This window comes from Eptatretus burgeri, chromosome 3 (genome assembly GCF_056783735.1).
Source record: "Eptatretus burgeri isolate ZD-2024b chromosome 3, Ebu_testis_v1, whole genome shotgun sequence".
Lineage (NCBI taxonomy): Eukaryota > Metazoa > Chordata > Myxini > Myxiniformes > Myxinidae > Eptatretus > Eptatretus burgeri.
Window position 1 is genome coordinate 81317497 of NC_140963.1, and position 27231 is coordinate 81344727.

The 27231-nt window shown below is 42.2% G+C and overlaps 1 protein-coding gene across 11 annotated transcripts in view; it reads right to left on the minus strand.

The window, feature by feature from the left end:
- The window catches only part of LOC147030298 (sentrin-specific protease 1-like), a 147741-nt gene that overhangs the window by 75211 nt on the left and 45299 nt on the right, over positions 1-27231 (minus strand). For all 11 annotated transcript variants that reach the window (XR_015056297.1, XM_085874218.1, XM_085874213.1 and 8 more), the window contains 5 exons: positions 23557-23669; positions 21866-21935; positions 21718-21774; positions 19426-19510; positions 15039-15179 (listed from right to left, as the gene is read on the minus strand). Coding sequence is in view for 10 of the 11 variants with exons in the window: in XM_085874218.1 (XP_085730344.1) it covers positions 15039-15179; positions 19426-19510; positions 21718-21774; positions 21866-21935; positions 23557-23669 (466 nt within the window). In the remaining variant the exon portion in view is untranslated. The remainder of the gene's footprint in view (positions 1-15038; positions 15180-19425; positions 19511-21717; positions 21775-21865; positions 21936-23556; positions 23670-27231) is intronic.

Consider the following 27231-nt stretch of genomic DNA (forward strand, 5'->3'; position numbering starts at 1 on the left):
GCTGTGGAGCCTTGCGTTGCAGGCACACACACACACACACACACACACACACACACACACACACACACACACACACACACACACACACACACACACACACACACACACACACACACACACACACACACACACACACACACACACACACGGAAAACCCGACAATAAGGGATATCTAGCGAATCCAATAAAATGGTTGCTTTAAGAAAAGGAAAAGATTTTGATATTTCACAGTTGATTTTAATCCGAAATAAATGAGAGATGAAAATGTGAAAGTTATTCTTAAAGTGCTGATGATATTCAAGGCTGCATTTCAAATAATGATAGAAAAATCAAAAGAAGTATTTGCTTCGTGCAAGTCTGTTAATATTTCTCATAAATAAATGGGTTATTGTCTTAAATGCAACTCGAAGGGCACTCGTGAGAGCGCATACCTCTGCCACGCAATGCCTGATCCACAAGAACATATCAGGCCCAATACATTTTTGAAATATCATGCGAGATATCGTTTTTGGCACCATCTCTCAATGGTGAAGAATCACTTTAAAATATAAATAATTCACATATCCAGATTCGGGTTCAGATCTTCACCAAAAACGAAACAATTCGTCCTTGCCACACACCCGTGTCCACCAAGTTTCATCCACAACCCCACACAACATTTTGAGATATCGTGTTATACAGAATATTGGTTCAGCGCGATGTCTCAGTGAAGAATCACTGAAATTTTTTTATTGAAAAACAAACAACAACAAAAAAAACCTTAAATGGGTGAAAGAAAAGAATTATGAAAAAGTTTTACAAAACATCGATATATCTTGTCAAAAATAATTACAGTAGATGAAGCGAAAGTTGGATATTATTTTGAGGTCGATTTGAAATATCCAGAAGAACTCCATAACAAACACAAAGACCTGCCATATGCACCTGATAAAGTCCTTTGAAGGAACGGCTTCACAGTTATTAACAATCATTTCTTACAAAAGGCAAACCAACAGAATAATACACCCAAGCGGGTTTGACGGTCAGCTCGGAAACAAAACTTGATACAACCGAGTGTTAATCAACCTGAGCAACTCCAGAAAGTGAAAACAGAATTCAAATTGAATTTAAAATAAATGCGTGAAGCCGCTCGAAGCAAAAATCTCCATATTCTAGGAATCATTCCCAACATCATTATGCAATTTTCAAACCCGCATTTATGGCAGTGAAATAAATACTCGAAGTGTGTGCATTTAATGGCTGTATCCAGGACAGAGCTGGACCCCAACTAAAAAGGACCCTTGGGCCACCGAGAAGCTCAATCACTCGCTGCCTGCACATCTGCGCGGCGTCACGTGACCAGCCAGCTCGCCGTCTGATGAAATGCCCTAACAAAATTTTAAAACGTCCGTTTTTCACTGAAATTCTTTCAGATACTGGTAGAGCACATCCCCAAACCATCTAAAATATAAACATTAATCTCACAGATACTACGAATTAACAGTCCCTCAGGAGGACAGGATATGAGGTGAAGCAGTGAACAGATAGCATGTGGTGTCCCTTCCAGTCTCACGGTTATTTGAATTGAATATATTTTCCTTAAGGCCCGGTCACACCTTGACGTTTTAGCCGAATTTTGAATTTTTTTTCTAAAACGCTGGCACACGTTGAATACGTTATGGGTAAGTTTTGATAACATTGAGAGCACGCTGGCATACGTCGTAGTACGTTGCCATACGTCGTTGTATGTTGGCTTTAAACGTTGTACTTTTCGGTTGTCCTCAAATTTTTTCATGCTTGAAATTTCACGACGTATGCCGGCGTATGACTCACACGTTCCACTACGCTGGCCACAAGTTGTAGGCACGGTCTGCGATCGTTGACAGACGTCAACACATGCTACTTGTAAGGTAATCATAAGTTGAGACACGCCGAGGTAGTGTTTAGAGTACCCGAAACTTATTTCCTACCTATGATTAACGTGTTGTTGGCACGTTACGCGATCGTTGCCACACATCGACAGACTTTACTTTTAAGTTACTCATAGGCTGAAAGACGTCGGTATAATGGATCGTCCTTGCGTCAGCGTCCACGGCCACGGCCAGGACACTTATTTGCAGCATTCTTCAAACTTTTCTTCGGCATGACGAGGATGTTCACACTTCGATGTCTAGTTTGGCTATGATTCCAATTGTCCATCGGCAGCATCTATTTAAAATAGTCGAGTTTGAGCGTTTTAACACGTTCAGAAGAAACGCTTCAAATTTCCAAACCCCAGCGTCAAAAAAAAAATAAAAATAAAAAAAAAACAAAGGCGAGTGACAGCAATTTAAATCGTTCATTGTAAACAATGAAACTAGCTGAGTGGTACCGTTTAAAAGTCGTTGAGTGTAAAAAAAATCCAATTGTTGAGCGCAAGCGTCTACTTTCAATAGTGGAGATGCAGCCATTTAAATCGTTGAGTGTCAGCCTATGAACCTACCCGTGGACACGCGGACGCAAGGACGATCCATCATAACCCACACCCTCCCCCTCACACCCACCTACTACTGCCAACATGAACAAACTACTACTAATACTAATACTAATACTAATAGTAATACTGATACTGATACTGTTACTGCTGACATGGACATCGACTCAAAAAGGACTCGAAAACACTGTTGGGTTCCCCTTTTATGAGCACCATTTTTATATACCGATTCCCAAAACCGCTGGGAACACGTCTTTATATGGCAGTTGTAAGCTAGAAACACGTTAATTTATTTTTTTTGTCGACCGGAAGATGTCATTGGAATACGTCTACATACGTCGATGTGTGTTGGGGCTACGTAAAGAATTGCTTCAAAGCACGTCAAACATCAGTTAGAAATAAGTTTCGCGTAAAAAAGACATTACCGCGACGTGTTTCGACTTATGAGTAGCTTATAAGTAGCCTTTGTAGACGTGTGTAAGCGTCCACATATCGTGTGTAAAACTTATCCCCATCGCATGCGGAACGTGTGTCATACGCCGAGTACGTCGTAAAATTTTGAACATGTTCAAAATTTCTTGACGTACTCTACTTACTACGACGTATGATAGCGTATTTAGCGTTCTACTCGCGCATACCAAACTTACCCATACCGTATTCGACGTGCCCCAACGTTTTAGACACTTTTTGTTACGTCGGCATACGCTGGCAAGATCGCCAAGGTGTGACCGCGATTTTGACCCTTCCATTTCTACGGGAGTTATGATTCGAATCGTTGTGCGTCAGCCTTTTAATAGGCTACGTCACGACATCGTCGGCGATGCGTGCAACGCACTATGCCTGAGTTAGACTATCGTTGGGCATCGGTTGTGTAGGCCGACAACAGGTTCAGCATTCGTTGGTATAAGTTATCTATAACACAACGAAACGTTCTGTGTAGTTACCAATGCGTTATACATAAGACCAAGTCGCTATGAATACGTCCGAATCTTTAAAAAAAAACATCAAAAGTTCAACGTAAGCCAGCGTTTTACATGCATTTTAACACGTTGCCATCGCTGGCTAAAACGTCAAGGTGTGACCGGGCCTTTAGGAAAAGTGTTTCTGAGCGGATTTGCACGGAAATTATCTTCATTAAACGTGTAGCTTCACCAGAAGGTCCCAAAAGTGAAAACAGAAATCAACTAGAACTTAATACAGCCTCGTTATATGGCATGGAAACGGATGGAAGCACATGGAAGCTACCCTTCGCTGCAATGCATTCCACACAGACCGAGGATATAAACATTCAATTTCCACAAAACTTGATGCCACCAAGTGTTAATCAACCTTAGCGACTATGAAAAGTGAAAACAGAATTTGAATTGAACTTAAAATAACCGCGTGAAGCAGTGTTGAAGTCAGCAGACCTTGTGTTGCCCAATAAACAGGGCCAGATGACAGAGGTAACGAGAAACTAATTGGTCAAATTAAATCTTCTTAATAATCCCTATGAAACCCATTATGCATTATAGCCGTTCGATGCTTCCTTATAGGCCATTCGACCAATCGGTCATTTTGCACTTGATGACCCTGTAACCTTGACCACGAGGCGAAAATGCAAAAAATTGCTGACGATATATAGTAGTGTTTCTCAACCTTTTTGTCCCACACCCCACTTTGATTTTCAAAAAAAATCGTACGCCCCACCATGATTGGAGACACTACAGTATATACTACATATGTATTCAAAAGGCTTTATTGAAACTTTATTGCAAATTTTATTAAATTGCTACTCATTTCAATGGGAGCCCTGCCCTTGATGCTGGCTGCAGATTTGTTTTATTCGAGGAACCAATTTTGTCAGTTTCAGCCTTAAATCACCACGTTTCGTGATTTCCAGTCGATTTCTCTAAGCTTGCAGCAAATCGGTAACAACACTAAATCCACATTCGACTTAATAAGATGATGGAAAATTTATCAATACTTCCCTTGCCAAAGTAGTCGTGTTTGGGTATTTATTTTCGCTCTCCTCAGACAGCCACATCATGGTTCAAACTTTTGAAAATTTGAAAGTGAAAAGCGATGAAAGCGATCATATATTGATTCATTAATTCTGAATCCTCATGCCACACCAGAATATTGCCACGCCCCAACTTGAGAAACACAGATCTATAGAGAGCAACACGTATTATCATCGTGTCAAGTTACAACTCAAATCGGCCGAGACGTCTAGGAAATAGAAAAATAAAAATTGTTGACAGACGGACGGACGGACAGACGGATGCATCTGAGGACATCGAACGGTTATATTAGGTCAGCAAGCTGACCTAAAAATTACTAACTACATTATATGCGAAAGGAAATTAGGTTTTACATTGGAGGAATTAAAGAATATTTATCTGCGAGGTTAAGAATAAAGAAAATTAATAGAATTTTAGAATTTAAGGTCATTGTAGTGTAGGCTCTGGGGGGAGGGGGGGTGGTGTTTGTGTACATGGACTCTTTTAGAGCGTCACCCTATTTTTTTTTGTTCTATATGACAAGACCTTCAAAAAAGGTTTGGGTAACACCTCCAGATCAACTACATTTTCTGTGTAGGGTCCATCTTGGATTTGCAGTTGGCTACCAGCAAACTATAATTGAACCAAAATGCCCATATTGGGTTTAGATGGAATAAATCATTAGCAAACATCCATAAATTATTAATTTTGATTTACTTCAATTACTTATGCATTGCTTAACACATTTTAGCATGATTTATTCTCTAAAAACTTGGTTCACAGTAGAAAATGACAATATTTTACATAATTTTAGTCAAAAATAGTCAAAAATAGCTTTCAACTTGAAAGTAGCTCAAAGTTTGATGGTCTCTGAATGACTTAATATTGTAAGTAGAGCTATAAAATTTGACCAAAAGTTTAATTATTAAGTTCTCTTAATTTTAATTAGTTCTCTTAATTCCACATTTAAGGGCTTTTGATAAGAGGTTTATTTTTCAAAATGGAGTTGACAGCCTCCCTTATGGATACAAGTGTTAAGATAAGTATAAGAGTTAAGATATTTAAGAGTTAAGATAAACGTAAGTGTGAAGACAAAAATTAAAAATTGGGGGGGGGGGGGATTTTAACTGGCTATGGTCACCTTTTTAACTGGTATATAGATGATAGAACCAAGCAATAACCAAACCAAAGAGAGGAGAAAATCACAGCCTTGGTAGTTAAATGGAAAACATAGTGAATGTGAGAAATAACAAAAACAAAAGTAGATAAAACAGATAAACAAATAAATTTAATTACAAATGAATTATAGTGTGTGAAAGAAATAAATATCTTTGAATGGACAGAAAACTTTGATGGATGTCAATAAATCAATGGAAAAATAATCGACCGCAATCTCAAAATGAGATGTGGCTCAGGAGGTGCTCAGACATAAGCATTAAGAGAGGTTTGTCATTGCATCTCTGCTCAACAAAGATACTTAAACCAAGAACCAAGTTCCAACATATTCTTTGTTAATATACTTAAAGGTGATTGTCACAAGAAAATCAAGCTATTCCCAAAAATAAAACATACAAATATTTGTTGGTTCACTGTTTGAGTATAATGAAAATATGATAGGTGTGAATAATGTGAAAGGCCATCCCCTCCCCCACAAGTCAAATAGAAATGGGGGTTTTGAGGATATAATATTTGTGTTTTGGCTTCGTTGGAAAAGGGAAAAATAGGAGAAATTTTGGGGGATTTGGGGTGTTGGTCAAAATTTTTTCGCTCCCCCCCCCCCGCCCCCATTCACTTCAATGTAAATTATGAGGTTTCCATATTGTTACGGCTGTGGAAATTCGCATTACACCATAAAGGGCCCTCAGGTGAGATATCTCCATAGGTACATGTGTAGTTAGCCCAAACCCGTTGTATAGAGGGAATTTATGTGATCCATCTGGGCTGCGACGCTTTGAGTTAGTCGTTTTTCTTTTTCTATCTTTTATTTCAAACAAACAGCATCTCAATAACCACGCCATCCCCATCACAGCACCAACCACACTACAACCACGCCACCTCCACCATCTACGCTACCACATCTTCGCCACTACGTCCGCTTCCGAACGGCAAACAAAAGCGCCAAGGAGGGAACTGCGAGGATGCGCAGGTTTCCCCGCCTGTTTCTCCCATTTGACTTCTCCGCGCTTTGTAGTGGAGGAGGGGCGATGCAGGTCAATGGTCAGAGGTCATGTAAAGGAGGGGTCTCATTTTGGGGGAATAATTCTCTGGCCCAGAGCCAAAAACTGACTCCCCTGGCCCCCGCACGGGGTGGGGTGGAGGGAGAGCGTGAGGGAACGCCCTTTTCGGGAACCCTCTCGAAGGAAGGTGGAGCCGAGAACGGGGCGGGGCGAAGGGCGGAGCCCCGCGCTATAAAAGACGGACACGGGCGGGGCGCTCGGGCGCCTCTTCCTCTTCGTCTTGGCTGGTGGTCTGGTTGGTCTTCGGTTGGTTTTTGTCGAGAGTTGGTCTGCGGGAAGAGGTCCTGCGCCCGCGGCTTGGCGAGCGGCCCTGTCACGAAGGCACGGACAGGAGACGCGGCAGCGCCCGTTGTGAGGTGGACCTGCGCGTCCGGATGGGGAGTGCCGCAGAGGGTTCGCCGGCCGCGAGAGAGGTCGGGGCCAGGCGCGACCATGCTGACGGTCGCGGGAGAGGGGTTCGCCGGCCGCGAGAGAGGTCGGGGCCAGGCGCGACCATGCTGACGGTCGCGGGAGAGGGACTCACCAGCCATAAAAGGGAAGTCGCGACTTCTTTCTTTCTTTTCCTTCCTTTGCTTTTTGTATAAATGTGTGTGTTGGCACCGTCTGTGAAGTGGAACTGCGTAAGTGTTGCCGTGTGTCGGTCGTAGGCGGTTGTAGCTCTGCATTTGCTTTTGTTGCATGACTATTTTAACTGTTATATGTGCATTTTTGACTGTATGGCTGTATATACGTGCTTGTCTGTGTGTGTGTGTGAATAAAAATGCTTGCTTGTTGAACTGTTCCCGCTCTGCCTCGTCTCTTTTCCTTTTTTTATTGACTCTCCATCTTGCATCACGTAAGGGGTTCGTAGTGGGTGCAACATCCCAGTAATTAATCGGAACCGTCAAGGCCGACGATAACACCGCTCGGTTATCACTGTAGCACGAACGGACCGCTTAAGCGGTTCGTGTCCGGAGTCGGCCTGTGGCGTGGTACGATCGCCCGGTCGACCACTCGCGCAGGTACTTAGGTAGATCGAATTTGGCGAGCAACCCTATCCTGCGCGGGTGGGCAATTGGCACGATCGTGGTGAGGTTAAACCCCCACCCGTGACTAGCTCACGGCGTTGTTCCGAGAGGGTCACGACTGAATTGTCCGTCCGGTGGGCGACGTGCTGTGATTCGAGTTACGTGGCCGTTTGCACGCCGGCGGGCGCGAATTCACAACAATATTTATTGATTTAATTATACATTTGTATACACTGTCGAGGATCGTATGAGAGCAAACGCACAACGTACAAGAAGGGGAGCAGGAGACAGGAGGGGTGGGAGAGGGAAGGAAAAACAGTGGGGAACAGAGACATGAGGAGATCTGTGGAAGAAAAGGGATGGGGTAGGGTACACAGGGTAAACAAGATGGACGGACACTACAGGGACTTTCAGGTCTTACATGGCAGGGACTTTCAGGAAGCAAAGCAAGGTATTTTAAGGAGGTGGGTTTGGAGTGGATTAACGGGGGTAGAAAAAGATCGTTGTTTTGGATGGGGGAAGATAAGCGATGGTGGGGAACAGCTATTTTGAAGACCTGGATGGAAGAGTGGGATTGAGCAATGTGTGGGAGTTTGTTCCGAAGGTGGAAAAAGAGGAATAAAAGAGTGAAGTTGAGATTCTTGATTTTGGTAGTTTCACCAGACGGGGGCTGCTGGCGGACCTTGAGCGTCCTGTGGGAAAATGGAGGGGGGACATATCTCAGGCAGAGCAAGGGGAGGGGGGCAGGTCGGAAAGGAGACGGTAGAAGACAGAAAGAACACAGACCTGCCTGTGGAGAGAGAGTGAGAAACCCAAAGCATCAGCCTCATCTCAGGAGATACAAATAATCCTAAATGCCTTGGTTTCCACAGCGTGAAGCCGAGAAAGGTGAGAGGTGGGAGTAGCAGCTCAGAGGGGAGAGCAGTACTCCATCAGGCTGCAGATAAAAGCCTTGTATGTGGCAGGAGCTGAGGTGTGCCAAGGAAGGACTTTGCACGACGGAGGATACCCAGTCCGCTACTGGCTTTGGAGGCCAGCTTGGAAATGTGGCTTTCCAAGGAAAGATCATGGCAGATAGTGAGACCCAGAAGCTTGAATGAAAGGACTTCTTCAAGAGGATTGTTGAGAAAGGAGATGCGGGGGTTTTCCAGACAGTCCTTTCGGAGAGACATAGTACGAGTGTGAGATTTATCAGGATTGAAAGATATGTTCCACAAGTTGGACCAGCTTGTGATTTTATCCAGATCTGCACAGAGTTAAGTGTCCCAGAACTCCCCTTTCCCCACTAATCACATCGTTCTTCCATCAGCCGAGATTTTGTGCATAAAATAAGCTCAAACATGGCAACAAGTCACTGTCTTTCAGAACACAAGGATGATAGAACATCCAGTATTTGGAAGATCTGCGAGAAGATTGTCACCGACAGATGATGTTTCTTTTCTTTTTAGTTGAGGTGATGTTTGGTTTAACACCCCTCTCAGACTACCTTTAAATAAACTGCCTCAAATCCTTCTAATATTTGTTTTTTCCAATGTAAAGGGCTTCCACTCCAACTTTTCTTCTGCTTAACTTTCCTGACCTGCTGGCTCTATCTGAGTGTTGCTTGGACAGTGGCATCTCCTCTATTTCCTTTAAATTATCTGGTTACATTTTTCACTGATGTGATTGCCATCCTTTTGATGGTCTTGGTATCTATGTTAACCACTCTTCCTTTCGCTCAAGGAAATTCTTCCCTCATCAGCCCGCTTCCTGTAATAAGTAAGGTGTTTGAATGCCTCATCAATCAACAACTTCTCAGCCACTTGGAGGACAAGGAACTTCTCAATGACCAACTGTATGACTTTCACCATTTTCGCTCTCCTGGTGATTTTCTATCATAAATTACTGATCATTTCAATATGGCATGAGATCTCAAGGGTGAAGCTCGATTGGTGGCTTTGGATATCCCAAAGGTCTTCGACAAGGTGCATCACAAGGGTCTGCTACACAATATTCAGTAATATGGGGTATCTGGAGTAATGCATTCAATAATTAATTTCACCTTTCCTTACAAAAGGAAGATGAATGTGGTTCTTGAGGGTTAATCTTCTCCTACTCGCTCCATAAATTTTGGTGCTCCACAGGGCTCTGTCCTTGGTTCCACTTAGTTCCTTATGTAGAATTAATGATCTTTTTGATAATATTCTGTATGCTCACTGACTGTACATCTGCCAATTCACTCAACACTATTCATAATGAAGTTGGCATTTCACTGGACCATGATTTAGAGAATGTGTTGAAGTGGGGCATGACTGGCTGGTAACGTTCAATGCAAAGAAAACGAAATTGTTGGCCATGTCCCGCTCTAGAAACAGGTCTTTCCCTTATTTGCATATTGGGCTTCCAACCTTACAGAACCTCTGAACTTCGCCTTCTTGGTAATGACATCTCCCCCAACATTAATTGGGATAAGTACATTTCTGGTGTGTCTGAAAGAGCTTCCAAGTGAGCTGGTCGTCTTTATTGAGCACAGGGGTATTTACCTCCTAATGCTGTATTGTACTTGAACAAGACAACTATATATCCCCTCATGAAGTACTGTTGTCACATTTCGGCAAGAGACCCATCCTGCCACTTCCTGTCACGTGCTCCCCCATCATCTGATGATCAATACAGCTTTAAGAGCAATACATTTCTACTTCCTACATCTTTGAAGCTTCATCCTATTTCGCCACACATGTATTTGTTTTTGTATACATAGTCAAGGCTCATGGAGGAGCTCATACACTGAATGGATCATGATGCAACTGAAAAACAGGATACAAAAACAAATAGCAGAGACACACACAAAAGGAGCAGTTGAGAGAGGGGGGGGGGGACACCAACAGCGGAGCTGAAGGCCAAGATAGAGGGAGACTTGGACAAATAATGGGTGGGGGAAAGGACACATTGGGTAGATAAGATGGATACAGAAGGAAACTCCAAGGAGGGCAAACTAGAAATTTGGAAGGAGGGATTGGGGTGGGGTTAATGAGGGTAGAAAAGAACATAGTTTTAGATTGGGGACAGTCTAAGAAAGTGGTGAACAGCTGTCTTGAAGACCTGGAGGGAAGAATGAGATTAAACAGGATGTGGAAGTTGGTTCCATAGGTGGGGAAAAATATGAACAAATGAGTGGAGGTGAGCAGTGATCCTGCAGTTAGAAAGTTTCACCAGTAAGGGGTTGATGGTGGACCATGTGTGCCCTGCAGAAACCTGGGGGGGGGGGGGACACAAAGCACATAAAGAGCAGAAGGTGCTAAACCATAAAGGAGGCGGTAGAAGAGAGACCACTGACCTGTCTGCGATGGCGAAGTGATAGGCCGAAAGACTCAGCTTCACTGCGAGAGATTCCAATAATCTTAATGGCTTTGGTTTCCGTGGTCAAGCTGAGCAAGATGTGAGGCAGAGCAGCCAGCTCAGAGGGGAGAGCAATAGTTCATCAAGGCCTTGTGGATAAACCATCTATTTTTATTCTTTTCCTCATTTTATACCATTCCATTTGTTTGGCTTTAACTTTATCTAACTTTCTTGTAGCCTCTTACCTCGAGAGAAGGCCGATTATTCTGTAGTTGCAGGGATCTGTTTTTGCACCTATTTTATGCAGAGCAGTGATGATTGCTGATTTCCAAGCAGATGGCAGAAGACCTTGAGCAAATGACAGGGTGAATAGAACACACACACACACACACAGACAGACAGACAGACAGACAGACAGACAGACAGACAGACAGACAGACAGACAGAGAGACAGAGAGAGAGAGAGAGAGAGAGAGAGAGAGAGAGAGAGAGACAGAGAGACAGAGAGAGAGAGAGAGAGAGAGAGAGAGAGAGAGAGAGAGAGAGCAGCAGAGCAGATTTTTAGGACACGTGGACTGAAGCAGTCAGTACTGGTTGCAGAGTCTGAGTTGAGTTTTGACAGCAAGCTCTCCACTTCGTCAGGAGAAAAGGAAAGAGTCCAAGAACAGCTGGGTGTGACTGGGTAAGGTGGGTACAGAAAGCGATGGGTTTGGGACAAAATATTTAGCAGCAAACACGGAGTTTAGACATTCATCTTTGTCACGTGCAGTGTCAGCTGTGCGGCCATTTGAGGTAAATGAGGGGATGGAGGGGGAACATCCACCAAAAGCAGACCTAACGACACCACCAGAAGTTGGAGGATGGAGACAGGTTTGAGAGTTCAGACTTGAGATTAGAAAGATGTTGTTTTCTGGCTCTCCTGAGGGCAAACACACACTTGTCCCAAGTTTTGTGGAAGGAACTGAGATTGTCTTCAGTTGGATTTGCCTTCCATGAGGCGAAGGCAAGTTGTTTCAGGACAACTGCTTCCCAACAAGCTTCAGTGTACCATGGGCGGAAGGAAGGGTAGGACAACTGAAAACGAGATGGGATAAATCTGTGCATGAGAGAGAGAGAGAGAGCAAGTTTCTTTGAAATAATTCCAAAGGACGAGTTGATTTCGGAGAAAGTAGTGATAGGAGACCTGTCTAGAAGTTTTATGGCTGCTTGAAGACCCTGCCAGTCGGCCTGAGTGAACCACCACACTCAACGGTACTGAGGTCGTTCTCTAATAACAGCAAGAGAGAGATGTCTACTTTGACAAGCATGTGGTCAGATGAACCCATTGGAGCAGAGGAAGAACAGCAGATATTTTCAGGGAAATTGGTCAAAATCAGATCCAGAAGAGATGGAGTACCGTTGGTTGAGATCCAGGTCGGGAAGTTGACAGATTGTGCCAGTCCCAATGAGTCACAGAAGTATTTTGCTGAAATGTCATGGCAGGTGAGAGAGGTACCCACACCCAGCCAACAGGCATGATGACGATTCAAGTCACCACATATGAGGAAGAGAGAGTTGGGATGAGAGGAAAGAAGTTGGTCCATGTTTTTGTAGAATGAGATGTAAATGGAGTCATCATTGTTTGGTGGACAGTACAGCACACATATAAACATGAGGTGGGAGTGGAGGGAAGCATAGCAAGAGGTATTTCTGGGGGTGTGGTGGAGTGAGGGCAGTGCATGGAGAGTGAGGAATAGTCTTTGATGAAGAAAGCAACTCCTCCACCACCAGGACGAGGCTCAGGTCTGTCATACCGGAGGAGGGAGTAACCAGGGAGAGATACTCAGGAGTCAGAGACGTCTTGAAGGAGGCAAGTTTCTGTTAAGCAGATTATGTCTAGTTTGTCAGTGGCAACCTGTATGGAAAGATATATCAGGTTTGAGAAAGACCCTGGATGTTTGAGGTCCACACTGTTTAAGAAAAGGGAGGGAGGAGGCGAGAGGGTAAGATGAGGGAGGAAGGGGAAGGGAGTAAGAAGAGTTGTTGAAAGAGTGTGGGGGATTGCAGAAGAGCTCGGGGAGAGGGCCGGATAAGGAGGAGAAAAGGCTGGTGATGGGTTGAGGTACAGTGGGGAGTAATGAGAGGAGGCAGAGGGAAGTTGAAGATTTGAGGAGTTGGAGTGATGAGATGGAAGAGAGAGAGGGTAGGGGATGGAGGCAGCTTTGTAGATGCGAGGGGGGGGAACTTTGAGAAGGGGGAGTGAGAGGGGGAGATTGGAGGGAGAAGAGTGAGAGGGGAGACTTGAGCGAGAAGGGCGAGGGGGGATTTTTGGAGAAAGGTGAGAGGGAAGCTCGGAGGGGGAAAATGTGTGAAGGTTGCTTTGAGAGGGAGGGGTGAGAAGGAAGCTTTCAGAGGGAGGGGATAAGAGCATAAGATAAGATAAGAGGGATAAGAGCAGGTATGACCAAGGTGGTAGAACAGCAGAGCTTTGGTTATGGTAGAGGTGGGGAGAATGGAAGGATGAGACTTGGTAGTGGTATGGTGAAGAAGGGAGCAGGCAGGGGGAGGTGCAATATTTGAGGGGTTGGGAAGAGGGGGAGGTGTGATGAGAGGAAAGAAGGAGTATGTTTGTGGTGTTGAGGAGTATACCGATTGAGAGCGAGATATCTGTTAGGTTAGAATGGAGCCCACAGATGTTAGAACACCACACACTTTGGGACAACAGAGGAGGAACTGATACTGAAGCAGAAAACAGTGAAGAGGTGCTAAGAGCAGAGGTAGGATGAGGGTCAAGATGGGCAGGGTAAGGAGAGATAGGATAACAGGTGAGGGTGAGGAGGATGTAGATTTAGGTAGGTGGGGTGAATTGGCACTGAAGTTGGAAAAACAAAAGAAAAAGGACGATTGATGGAACACGAACATGAATTGCAAACTGGGATTTTGCAATGTTTCTATATTGAAAGTAGAATCACCATGCCTCAGTGGGGTCTGTTTTTCACTGCTGCGTGGCTACACCATCCATGAAGAGACATGCCACCATACTCCCAGCCATCATATCTGATGGATTCAGTGATGATTCTGAAAAGAGCCCATGGAATAAGGATGCTACGATCCGATATTGCAGGAGTAGACACAATTTTCTCCTTTATGGGTGGGCCGTTCTCCAAATATTGCATACTTGCTGGAGGTACCCAAGGTCGGATCATGGGCACAAACTTTACCCCCCTTATTGCAAGGCATCTCCCCATAAGAGATCCCCCCTCTTTATGGGGAGATTTAAGCTTTTTGCCTGTACATGTGGCACAGAACAAGTTGTTTCCTGAGCCATGCGGGAGACAAGGGGATTACCAGCCACAGCACAAAATATATTTGCCCTGACTCCAACAATGTCCACCTCCATCCAACCCCCTCCTCCTCCCCAACCAAGGCTGCACCTGAAGTGAGCGGGTGTTTCTCGTGAAGACAAATGTATGAGAAAACACCTGACTTAGCTTCTGACAAAATGTGCCACTGAGCTTGGGAGAAGTGACATCACTTAACCAACGCATTCTGAGTACGAGAAATGCCATATTTTATGATGTCGCTTTTCTCTCCACACTCAGTGGGGTAATCAAGGTGGAATTTCCTCCTCCCAAAGGATGCCAACCGATGGGTTTGTCCACACTCTTTTCTTTAAATGCTGAGAGTCAAGAAAGGAAGCAGAACAAGCCATTTTTACCGTCTTTGGTACGACTCCGCCAGGGTTCAAACCGCCAACCAAAGACTCAGAGCGGATGTTTTAACCATTATGCCACATAGTCTGGTTTTCATTTACGAAGACAACAACTGAGTGAGCAAGAAATCAACCTACAAATCAAGCTCACTCACTCCCCCTCCTCAATTAATTTCCACAAGGAAGATCGGGGAACAACACACCAACAGTTGTAAATAAAAATCAACCAACAGGAAAGTCCAACAACATGGCTTCGAGATCAAGAATGCCACGGCAGAGGTGGTGGTGGGGGGGGGGGGGTGTGGAGAGGGCAAGGAAGAAAACTAGTAATTTGGCCATCTTGGGTCGTACCTGAGTCAGTAATGGAAACTCTTCCTCTGCTAGGTCTTCAAGCCACGTTTCAGGTTTGGGAACTTCTTCAAATACCTGTTTCTCAGCCAAAGTGAGCCGAGTACGAATGCTCTTCTCCAAATCCCACTCTGCCTGCGCTCTCTGGAGGCAGGAAGTAGAGAGTAAGCGTTAAGCATGTGCATTTACCAACAGCATGACCTCCCCAGGTCTACTGGGCTGTTCTATACATCTTTAAATTGCTTCTGCATGAACAGGAATGCATTGTAGAGTGAAACAAATGTGAATGTAGGGGAGAAATATTTACAAGGGCGAAACAGTGGAATTGTGAAAAAGGAAAGTACCAAGCAACAAGATGAGGGATTTCCCAGGAGCAATGTAACCTTTGTAGAGCTCTTCTCTCAACTCTTTTACCCACTGCTGCTTGTTTCTAGCTGCATTTATGGCCATAAAAGCAGAACTCACCAACGCAAAGGTGATCAGTCAGTTGAGCGTGAGTGAGTGTGAGTGTGAGAGAGACTTTGACAACATAAAACATCTGCATGGTTAGGGTGGAACAGAGGCTTCTCAGCTTGAAATCTCTTGGTGTGTCCTTCAAACTTGGCCAGAATGCTCTTGTACAGATTGTGGATTGCCATGAACTTGTCAAATCTGTGGAAAATAGAAACCAGAACCCTATCCTTCCACCCAATGTTTGCAAAGTTCTTGGGATACTCTCTTGAGAGGGTATTTTGAAGGCTGACGATTGCTGCCTCCGAGAGTGCTTTGCTGACACAAGAATCCTGCAGGGTTTTCACAACAGCATTGTACTTCATATGCTCTCCTCTTTTCCAAAGAAGGAATAATACAAGATCTGCAGAGTAGCCATGACCTCAGCAAGACGATTTGTGATTGACATCTGAAGGAAGTGACTGGAGATAGAATTCTGAATGGCCAAGAACCCTTTACACATTTGCTGGACACTGTCAAGTGCATCAGGTTTTACTCCTCTAAAAAAGGTTCTTTAGCTTTTGGAGACTTCTCCAAGTCATAGATGTTACCAGCAATATTCCTCACCCACCAATCAAGGGTCTGGATCAACACCTTAGCTGTGTTGGCGAGTGTTGCCAGTGTCACCTGCTTTGCCAAGAGTAGACACTTGATCTCCCATGAGTTTCTCAATAACTTTTTTCCCCCACTCAAAGTGGAGCCATTGTACATCAAAGAACTTATGCAAATGCTCAAAGGAATGCCCCTCTCATTCAGACACAACAGCTATATAAAGATTGACAGCAGTCGCAGGATTCACCCTCTTGCTCGCTAAATGCTGGAGGACAACGCTTTCCTCATAATCATAATATTGGACCAAAATGTTGAGAATTTTGTCCCCGGAATTATTGGTTGTACACTCAATGTTTAACAAATCGGCTGAGGTCTGCAGCTTTGAAGCCAGACTTGCCTTTGAGGATGTGCAAGGCCATGCATCATCGTGGAGGTTACACATGTGCAAGACATAATTGTCCTACCGAGAGCAGCCTAGTCTTGTGAAACTCGCTTGGCATATTTGAACAAGTCTGGCACCAGGCTCAAGGGTAGGCTGTGCTAAGTCAAGAATGTCACTGAAATGGCCTTAACCATTGCTGTTCTGTCATTCATGAGCAGACACGGCCATTCGTTGCAGTTTCAGCAACACCACTGACCAAAGTTCAGTTCTGCTTTTGCATCTGGAAATGAAAATATAGAACATGAAGAGAAACTATTCACCAAATTTGATCTAAAACGTTTATTTATTATTATTTTTTTTTTTTTGGGGGGGGGAGTGTTCTACGGTTGTGAGGCTCTGATGTGACAATTTAATTCATCATGAGTGCAATAATAATTGTGTGAGGTCTCCTCCATTTTGATCAAGTCACAAGGTTAAATTTTTTTGTATATGTTGGATCATTCAGAAATATCTCAAGATTTTTCAATGTCGGTAAAGCACCGATTCGGTGTAAAATCTCGATCAAATTTGATTTATCGTGAAACATTTTTTGTGATTACTGAGGTATGCAGGAATATCACGAGCCTTTAAGTTTAAACCTTGGCCCTGTACGTAATGTGCTTTGCACATGGAATGCAGAGAGAACCTGGCCTGATGTTGAATTGTTACTTCATCGATCAGTCCATTCCCACTTACACTTATTTCTCACTTTTGGGGATTGACTTTTAAATGTCAAGATTGAGCGGCTGGATCGTCATCTTGAAAACGCAAATGGCTTCTGATCAAACAATATATAAAATATACCAACAAATGGTCACAGACGCATGCGGACCAGTCAATGCGAGGTGACAGAATGACTTCATTGGCAACTCAGATCATTTACAAGCAGTCTATCCAATGCTTTAATAACCTGTGTGTATGTGCTGACAATTGTTGGGGAATGACATGGATGAGTAAGGTGTTCAAGCAATCGATGACGTGGTCATGACATCCTGCAAATATCACAACTTGGCTTCATCACTTCTCATTATGCCAAAGAAGTCACTGATGGGTACAAACATGAAACACAATAGTGTCCCTAGATTTTGCCATGTCAACCCTGTGGCCAAGATGATCAACTCAACCACATGATCCAGCTACAGTTAATAAGCTCAAATGAGCTAAGATCCTCGTCCTCTTAATGATGATGTCATAAAAACGAATATGACGTCATTGTGATGCATCAGGTTTGCGATAAATTATCTGTGCTAATGCCCGGCTCGATTCCCTCAAACAAAATTCAAACAGCTTGCCTAGTTTCGGAGATAATGGTACAGGCGATTTCCATTAGCGTTATATTATGACGCCAACTTTTTTTTCTAGGAAGAATTTCCAAATTCGGAGATGGTTACTGCTTGCGCGTGGGCATTCTGCATATACATGGCAACTTTCATGAAGATCCGATGAAAACACTGGGTTGTGAAACCAAAAATGTCAAAAAATAGGAATGACGTAAATAAAAATTGATATGACGTCATAGTGATGCATCATATGTGCGGTAATTCATCTCTGCTCATGCCTTGTTCGATTCCCGCAAACAGAATTCAAAAAGCTTGCCACGTTTGAGAGAATTTTTTAGGTGATTTCTATTTGCGGAGATATTTTGACATCATAACTTTTTTTCTTGGAGGAATTTTCAAAATTGGAGATCGTTACTGTCTGTGCAGGGTATTTCAACATATATATGCCAAGTTTCAGGAAGTTTCGATGAAAACTGTAGGCTGTGAAACAAAAAACAAAAAATGTCAAAAATTAGGAATGAAGTCATAAAAATTGATATGATGTCATAGTGATGCATCATATGTGTGGTAATTCATCTCTGCTAATGCCCTGTTCGATTCCCGCAAACAGAATTCAAAAAGCTTGCCTAGTTTCGGAGATAATTTTTTAGGCGATTTCCATTAGCGGAGATATTTTGACGTCATAACTTTTTTTCTAGGAGGAATTTTCAAAATCGGAGATCGTTACTCTTTGCGCAGGGTATTTTTACATATATATGCCAAGTTTCAGGAAGTTTCGATGAAAAATGTGGGCTGTGAAACAAAAAAGTCCACAAGAACAACAACGTGAGTAAGACAGAGATCCTCCACGAGGATCTAAAAATTGTGATCAAAATCCATGCAGGACAAATTTCAATGGACTTGCAAACAACCCGTTCTTCAATTCCACTTTTATGATTTGTGATAACCTACATGCTTCCACTAGGTAGCCCTCTGAAATATGCATTCACATAGAGAAAATTGGGGTACTCCCCCCACTCTGAATCCCAAGATCTATGAATTTTGTTTACCCCCTATCATCCACACAAGTACAACCATAAGTTTTCAACTCTTTCCATTCAACGGTTCAGTTCTGGGATTATGAATTTAGTGTGTTCAATTGACATTTTCCATTAAGTTCATGGAAGGGGATAACTATGGGGAAATCGTACAATGTATACTATTCTCGTAGTCTGACAGCATTTACAGATGTTCCCTTGGCTCGACATCAAGGTAACCACGAAAGCTCTCCATGCCACTAACTTCAAGATTATTTATTGTCCATGTTGTAAAACAGAAATTTGCCATCGATTGGCAGTTCGATAACCAAAAATATGAACAATAAGGATGGCAAGGCATCATGGATCAGGCTGCATATCTACAACATACATGGTATTAAACTTCCATAAAAACATGTGAAAAAAACGACTGTAGTCACAATACCAATGTGTTGAACACGTAATCCAAATGAAAAGGGTTAAGAAATGAATCCACATAGGATAGCACTCAAATTCCCCCTAACCATGGCATTTTGCCAACAACAAATATAAAGAAACTTCTACATACGTCGATACAAAAATATGGATTTCCATATACTGTACATACAGAAGAGTTTCACCCCGATATTTACCTTTTCCTTGTAAACAGTCACCTTCATGCTCTCTTCCACAATGCTTCGCTTACGCTCTTCATCATTGCTCAAGTATTTACTTTGGCTGAGAGAGGAGGAAACCAAGAAATAAAACTCATAAATCTTCACCAGTCAAACAGTTAGATGTCAATCTGGCAGAGACAGTCTACATTGCATGCAAAGCAAATCATCATTGTAAACCATACTCTGGTTCGAAAGGAGGATAGTCATGCATATTGAAAGGGTTGGTGACTACATTAATGATTTTTGTGAAAAAAAAATATCAAAAGCTTGAGATCTCACAGAATATATATATATATATATATATATATATATATATATATATATATATATATATATATATATATATATATATATACACAGGGGGCTGCAAAAGTAGGTATACAGTCAGGATTATACCAGTATTACCAGTATTATAATAGTGATGCGAGGAATCATTTAATACTAGAATTCATTCATTAATACTAGATTAATGTTATTATTGATCTGCTTGAATAATCAATAAAATACGTTTTGTGTGCACGTTTTGTTTTCATTGCTGTATACCTACTTTTGCAGCCCCTATGTATGTATATATATATATATATATATATATATATATATATATATATATATATATATATATATATATATATATATATATATATATATATATATATATATAAATACATATACATATACACATACACACATACACACATACACACATACACACATACACACATACACACATACACACATACACACATACACACATACACACATACACACATACACACATACACACATACACACACACACACACACACACCCTCTGAGGGAGCAGGGCACAGATCGAGTCCCATCACAGCACTTGCTGCAGGACCTATTAGTGTCATCTGCCACACGAACACAATGTCTCTGTCCTGCTGATTACCAGACAAGAATAATAAAAATAGAAACACGTGTCCTGAAGCTCACCTGGATCAGGAGCAACAGTCACTCAACTCAACCCCCCTCCCCTCCCCCCCACAAACCACCTTAGACCATGATTTTTTTTCTTTTTAATGTTGTGAACAAACTATTGTACTTGCAGGTGATGAAGGTTTGGTAAAGTTTCACTGAAAGAGTGTGTAGTTTCAGAGAAGAGAACAAATACCTATTTTGGGGGATGAAATGCCCATCCCCCCCCCACACCCCACCCCATAGACCCCCTTGATAAGTGCAGATTTTGATGCAGTCAATAAACTTTCATTAGGCATCAAATATGAAGCTTATGGCCAAGCTTCATCAAAATTGTGTGTTTCTTTCAAGCGATAATGACTGAAGTGTTTACTGACTGACTGACTTACGTACAGTGTTCGATTGCCTAAGCTCACCTACCGAAAGTCGAAGTGAGCTAAAATATGACTGTGAGTCTTGAAGCTCACTTCGATGAGGAGCAAAAGTCACATATTTTGGGGGCAACCCCCCCCCCACACCCCACCTGCAGAACCCCTTAGACCCCCTTTTTAACGTCGTGAACAAACTTTGGTATATCACGGCGGGTGATGAAGGTTGTGGTCAAGTTTCAGTAAAATTGTGTGTGTAGTTTCAGAGGAAAAAAGAAATACCTATTTTTGCAGGTAAAACCTGGACCCACTTTGACCCCTGATAGGACCCCTTAGACCCCAATTCTTTTTAATGCCATGAACAAACTTGAGTTGCAACATACCAAATATCATTTTGGCCAAGTTTGATCACAATCCCATCAGCAGTTTCGGAGACCAAGTTGTACGTGCTTACGGACAGACGGACGGACTGATGGTCTGACAACGTGCCATCCCATTAGCTCCCCGGATTACGTTCCAGGTGAGCTAATAATAAATTTAACGAAAGAAGCACACTATGACACGACACTGATGTCATGTCAGAGTTGATGTGCTCATTTCGGTAAAACACATGCATGCATGGGGTTAGTATAGCGTGTGCATATAAATACACTCCCTGATCTCGAGACCACAAAGGAAATAATGTGCCATGAACAAGCTCTCAAATTTGAGAATCCAATTTTTGAGACCATAATGCCAAAACACCCAAATATAGAAAATTAAGTTGGGTAATTTTTTTGGTTTTCTTTACTCAAAGTAAAATCTTGAAGACACAATTCTGGAAGCTCCAGAATCGAGACTACCAAAAATATATATTTTAAGCAGTGACAAACATGCTATGAAAGGCAACACACAAAAAAGCAAGCAAACAGATTTTTTGATTTTTTTTTTGCAAGAGATGAGTGACAAAGTTGCTGCTTACAGATCCTTAATCCATTGTTCGGAGTCAAACAGCTTCTTGTTAATGGTTGTGGTACAACTGCAAGCAGAGTAGGGCAAGGCATTAAAACGTGCAGAATAAAAGCAACAACACTTTCAACAATTAAAAAGAAGAGTTTAAAATGGAAAACCTGGAAGAGCGAGCTTTTGGTGCTCTTATCGTCTTCACAATGTAGAGTGATTCTGTTTCAGTACCAGAGCCTGCAACAAAAAAGCTCTTCAAAAATAAATAAATAAAACCAATACATATCAATCAGCTCACAAAGAACCACCAGCTTTTTGCATATGAAGAGGTAGAACACAGAATATACAATAAAATGCACCATCACCATAACAGTTGATGGCCTAATGATGAAGGATCAGAGACAATAAGCACCAAGCATGACACACTGCCTCAAGCCTTTCTTACAACATTCTGCAGAAAACTGGAGGACCATTTTACATTCTGGTGTTTTGTGTTGCACTGTTAAAGTTCACCACAGAAGGAATCTTTGAATCACGTCAACCTCTTTGCTGAGTGTTTCCTTACAAACTCCACACTTGATGACCAAAAATCAATGGCTGCTGAATAGGGTGCAGTGAAAATGAATATTTTTTGTAATTTTCATATTTTTGGTCTGGAATAGTTTTTAAAAGATGTAACATAATAATAAGTGATATACTAAATTTTTATTTAATTTCTTTAATGACTTCGGGTAGCCCAATTCTCTCAAATATGACATAAACGGTAAAAAAAATAAACGAATATGGATATTTCAGATAAAACTAACTTGATAAGAATTAATCAAACAGTCATTGCCATTAGTGAATATGCAGTCAATGTCAGAAAATCACATTTTTTATTCTTTCTTGGTGTTAAACTTTGCCATCTTGTTCCTTGAGTTTTGCCTATTTCTGATCAATCCATCTCTCACTAATTATCGGTTATAATAGAATAGGTAGAATATATAATGCATAGTTGTATAATATCATTAACACAGGCAATATATATTGCAAAAATAGTTTCGGAGTTATCCCCCTTGAAATATTTATTTATGCAAAAATTATTAATATTTTGAGTGAGTTGGGCTACCTGAAGTCATTGTTTTAAATGATTATAATTTTGCATGATGAGTCATTCGTGGGTCCTACATCTTTTACAAACTATTCCAAAGGCATCCTGCATATTCTTATATTTCACTCCACCCTACTGCTGAATTGTCCATCCCATGTGGCCATTAACTGTTTGAGTGCTGAATTTTCCAGTATGCAATACAAAAATATGGTATTTTTTCAGGTTAACTGAATAAAACGTATGTATTGTTTAATTAAGCAACAACAGGAACAAACACTTAAATACGCACAATCACAGATTGTTGAACAATGACACGAGCCACAATCGCGGTGAACAGCACTCAAACAGTTAATATATCCACTGTCATCCTCACTCCTCCCTCCTCCAGCACAAGGCTGTGAGAAGCATCATTGTCTGGGCGTGCGGCTGTGCTGCTGATGCAATACCCGTTACCAGTATACCGGTATACCAGTACTCATTTTGCTGTTAGGACCTCAGAAGGATGACAGGCTGTCACCCCTACCTGGTGTTAATTCAACGGAAAAGACAGGGGATTGAACTCAGGACCCTTCTCGGATCCTCAGCCAGCCACCTTAACCATTAAGCCAACACCAGGCCTAGCCTTCTTCCCATTATGAGCAAAGTATTTGTCTCACATTTCCTGTCTCACATTAAGGCTCTGTCTGGTTGGAGATGGATGTGAGAGTTCACATTTCCATCTCGCACAATGCCCGAAACTAATACAGATTTAGAAAATAAAAGTCGCACCTGGAGAAAAGTCCGTTTCAGATAATGAGCCGTTCCCAAGGGAAGGGCTCGCAACCGAGGAAACGTTGTCCAATGATACAGGACTTTCGTATCCCCTTGGGAGTGAGCTGGACCTGCACAACAGGCGAAAGAGTATGTAAACAACAGGCAGCAATTAAATCAAGTTTACTTGTGACTTTCTTGATACATTGTTTTATTCCACGAGAAACAAGAGTAGGGATTTGTGGAAAAAGTGGATATTAATTAATATTAAGATGCCAACTCTGTTGTTGCAGAAATGATTCCTCAGGGATTAAGAATGGATAGCATAGCATCAGTTATTTCTTAAGTACCTGCTTAGTTAAGCATACTGTCAAATCCGTGTGATAGGACTCCATTGCTTATGTAATGTTTCTTCACCTACCATCCCTTTGGCTTGTTAAATGTTTCTTCCCCGAATCGGTCCTTTATGTTATTTCCAGAGGTTTCGGTACCATGGCATGTGACCAGGATCGTGGCCTACTGTAAATGCCCAGAACAAGATCAAAACAGTCTATAGGAGGGGCGTCGTCATGAGCTCCACCCTTGTCTCCAAAATTTGCACGTTTGGATCAGAATGGCCTGTCGGTGGGGCCAGAGGGGGACAAAAGGCACGGTGCAGAATCAAGCTTCCCCTCCAATGTTCCTGTGTTACTGGTGGTGTCGGTCCCTGTCGGTTGGTGCTTGGTGACTTCCTAATCATAGGTAATTCTGCTCGGGCAGTGGTGGTTCCTACACTATGCTGGGAAGGAAGACTGGGTGCGTCTGGCTCGGTGGTCAGTACATTTCACAAAAAGACCAAACAACATTGGGATGTCAACGTCACAGCGAGACCAAAGCCCGTGGTGTGGCCTAATGATCGCTTTATCCATTCCTTGGATCAAGCCAGCAGGACTTGGGACCTGCCTCCATTAGAATTAGAGTGGCTCTTCTGTCCTGTTCCATTACCCTGGTCTCTAGTGTCGAATATCTATGAGCCCTAAGTTATCTCGCTAAGAAATTCCATGCGTCACTTGGTCTGTTCAATGGATGCATGTTATTACGGGTTTATTATTGTTTTACCGTTTGTTTGCTGTACTTGGTTTTTGAATACACACCTGTTGGAACCAACCTGGTCTCCTGTGAATGTGTACCACTCTGTACAATTGCTGTGTTCTTAAGATGGATGGGCACAAGCAATTAGCGCACACTTAGTTAAAGTGTATGCAGGTAGGAGACCGCTCGGCTCACAATTAGAATGCCGGAGTTCAACGAGAAGGTAATGGAACATATATGACCCGCAACCCTTTTGGGACTTCAGACTCAGCTGACCATCGTTTAGCAGCCCACGAGATCTGGTCATCAAAGACCGGGATCTAGCGGGTTCTGGCCATGAGAGCCCATACGATCTGGTATGTCATGAAAGGAGCCATTGGCACAGACTTAGAACCTCACTGCAACAATATATTATTGTAGTGAAATGGTGACACCTTTTGACTCCTGACCCTTCGTTCCACCCTGCAGGCTTGGTGGAAAGTTCACTCCAGAGATAAATAAAACAGGTAAGCTTCGATGACATGATCATAATTGAATAAGCTGCAATTCAATGTTAAATGCACTCAGGTACAGAAATGTCTATTTTGGCAAGTTAAAATAAAGTTTTAAATTGCTAAAGTTGAAACAAGCCATGCAACTGTGTGTTCAAATAAGACCAAAGCCATTTAGAGGGTGGAGGGAAGTTGTGTTGAAAAATCACATCAGTAAGGCTAAACTTTGCTTTTCAGTACTACTGTTCAAACTTCTATTCATGACTTTAATCTCTAATTTTCCATCATGAAGCTCTTCTACGACCTTCCAACTCTAAAAAAGCACGGTACAAAAAAGTCTCGTCCAGCAGGGACTGAGCTCCACATGCAATATTGTAATATACTTGATATTAGCGGGAATTATCATTCACGGTTTTATTTTCAAACCATTCTTGCGGGAATCATAATTCGCAGAAAATGTAAATCAAGATGAAGCTGCAGTGGGACGCTACGTCGCCATAGCTGCTTTGATGCTGTTGATGCTGTTGATGCTAATCTGCTGAGATTAAACAATACACACGGTTTGTGCGTAACGGCGACATGAAATCAAGTGCCAAAATCTGAGTAAATGTTGGTCAGCTATAAAAGTGCACCAAGTTGAGACAAAAATCATTCTCATCGAAAGATCAAATCAATACTGCACATACAGTATCTTCAGAACCATCGCCGAAAAAGACGCCATTGTGAAAATGGATAAAATCCACAGATCCTCTGAAAACTCCTGGCCTGCCGAACCCTGAGCATTGCGAGACACAAGAAGCAGCGAAAAACCATACAAGATGCCAACGACACCGTCAATACTTTAATGCCCGAAAGTCCAAGAAAAAAACAGAAGAGGGGAGATTAGAACAATGATGATGACCAACTTCAAGCTAAGATTGCCTTCTCCAGAGATTGGTGTAGTATGTCGTCAATAAATTCCAAATGCAGCTGGTGTGGCCCGTAACCAAATTAGAGGAATTTGAGCCAATAGGACTCCTCCTTCCCTGCTATCCATCCTGAAAGTACCTGCAGTATCCATGTTGTTTACCCCGTGTATCCTGCCACATCCCTCTCCCTTCGACAGATCTCTTAACGTCTCTGCTCCCTACTGTTTCGTGCTTCTCCTGCTCCCTTTGTTATATGCTCTGTGTGTTAGCTCTGATACAAACCTCGACAATGCATAAAAAAGATGAAGTCATCAGGAGGAAATGAAAGCACGGTCAGAAGTATAAAGGCTGCCAAGCTGAAGAAAAAGAAAGAATCCAGAGAAGACAATGCAGTCCTTGCCAAAAAAGCCAAGATTTTCTCACTTGCTTTTGGATAAAAAGTACTATGACATGGTGAAATACTGGATTAAAAAGTCAAGCTCAACTGCAGAGTGGTCATTCAGCGTATTGGCATGTTAATAATGGCAGATTTGAATTGAACAAATGTGCTATGATATTGAACTCAAGACTTTCGGTCCACTTGGACTGAGAGAATGTTCTCTTGTTGCTCATATTCAAATAATAAGTTTGAACTGCATATCTGCTGTGTTTTATTATAATTAGTGGGAATTGGGAAGAAAAAAAAGAAAAACTAGAACTGCCACTTTATAACTGCTGGCAGTGATGACCGGGTACCCAGATGTCTGCCTTTGCTACAACGTGAGACTTAAATGAGAATTTTGCAAAGTTTCCCTTCGATAGGAAAAGTGGTTCCAGAGTAAACATTAATTAATATTTATCTTTCAATCCACCATAGCCGCCAAACCATGTGACATATGAAGAAGAAATTAACAAACTTGAAAAAGGACCTCATGGGAAATATATGTGTAAAGTTTCGCCTCAATCTGTCTTGCCGTTCTGGAGAAGAAGATTTTTTAAATTTATTAATTTTCAATCCAAGATGGCTGACGAACCATGTGACCTATGACATCACAAATTTATATTCTGCTTCCAACTGTGTAGTGGAACATGTCTGTGAAGTTTCGTGTTAATCAGAAAAGGTGCGTTTCTCTATCCAAGATGGCTGCCAATCAGTGTGACTTGTGATGTCATAATTCGTACCATGTATGCAGACATCATGAAAGATGACAATTTCAAATTTTCGCTTCGATAGGTTAAGCAGC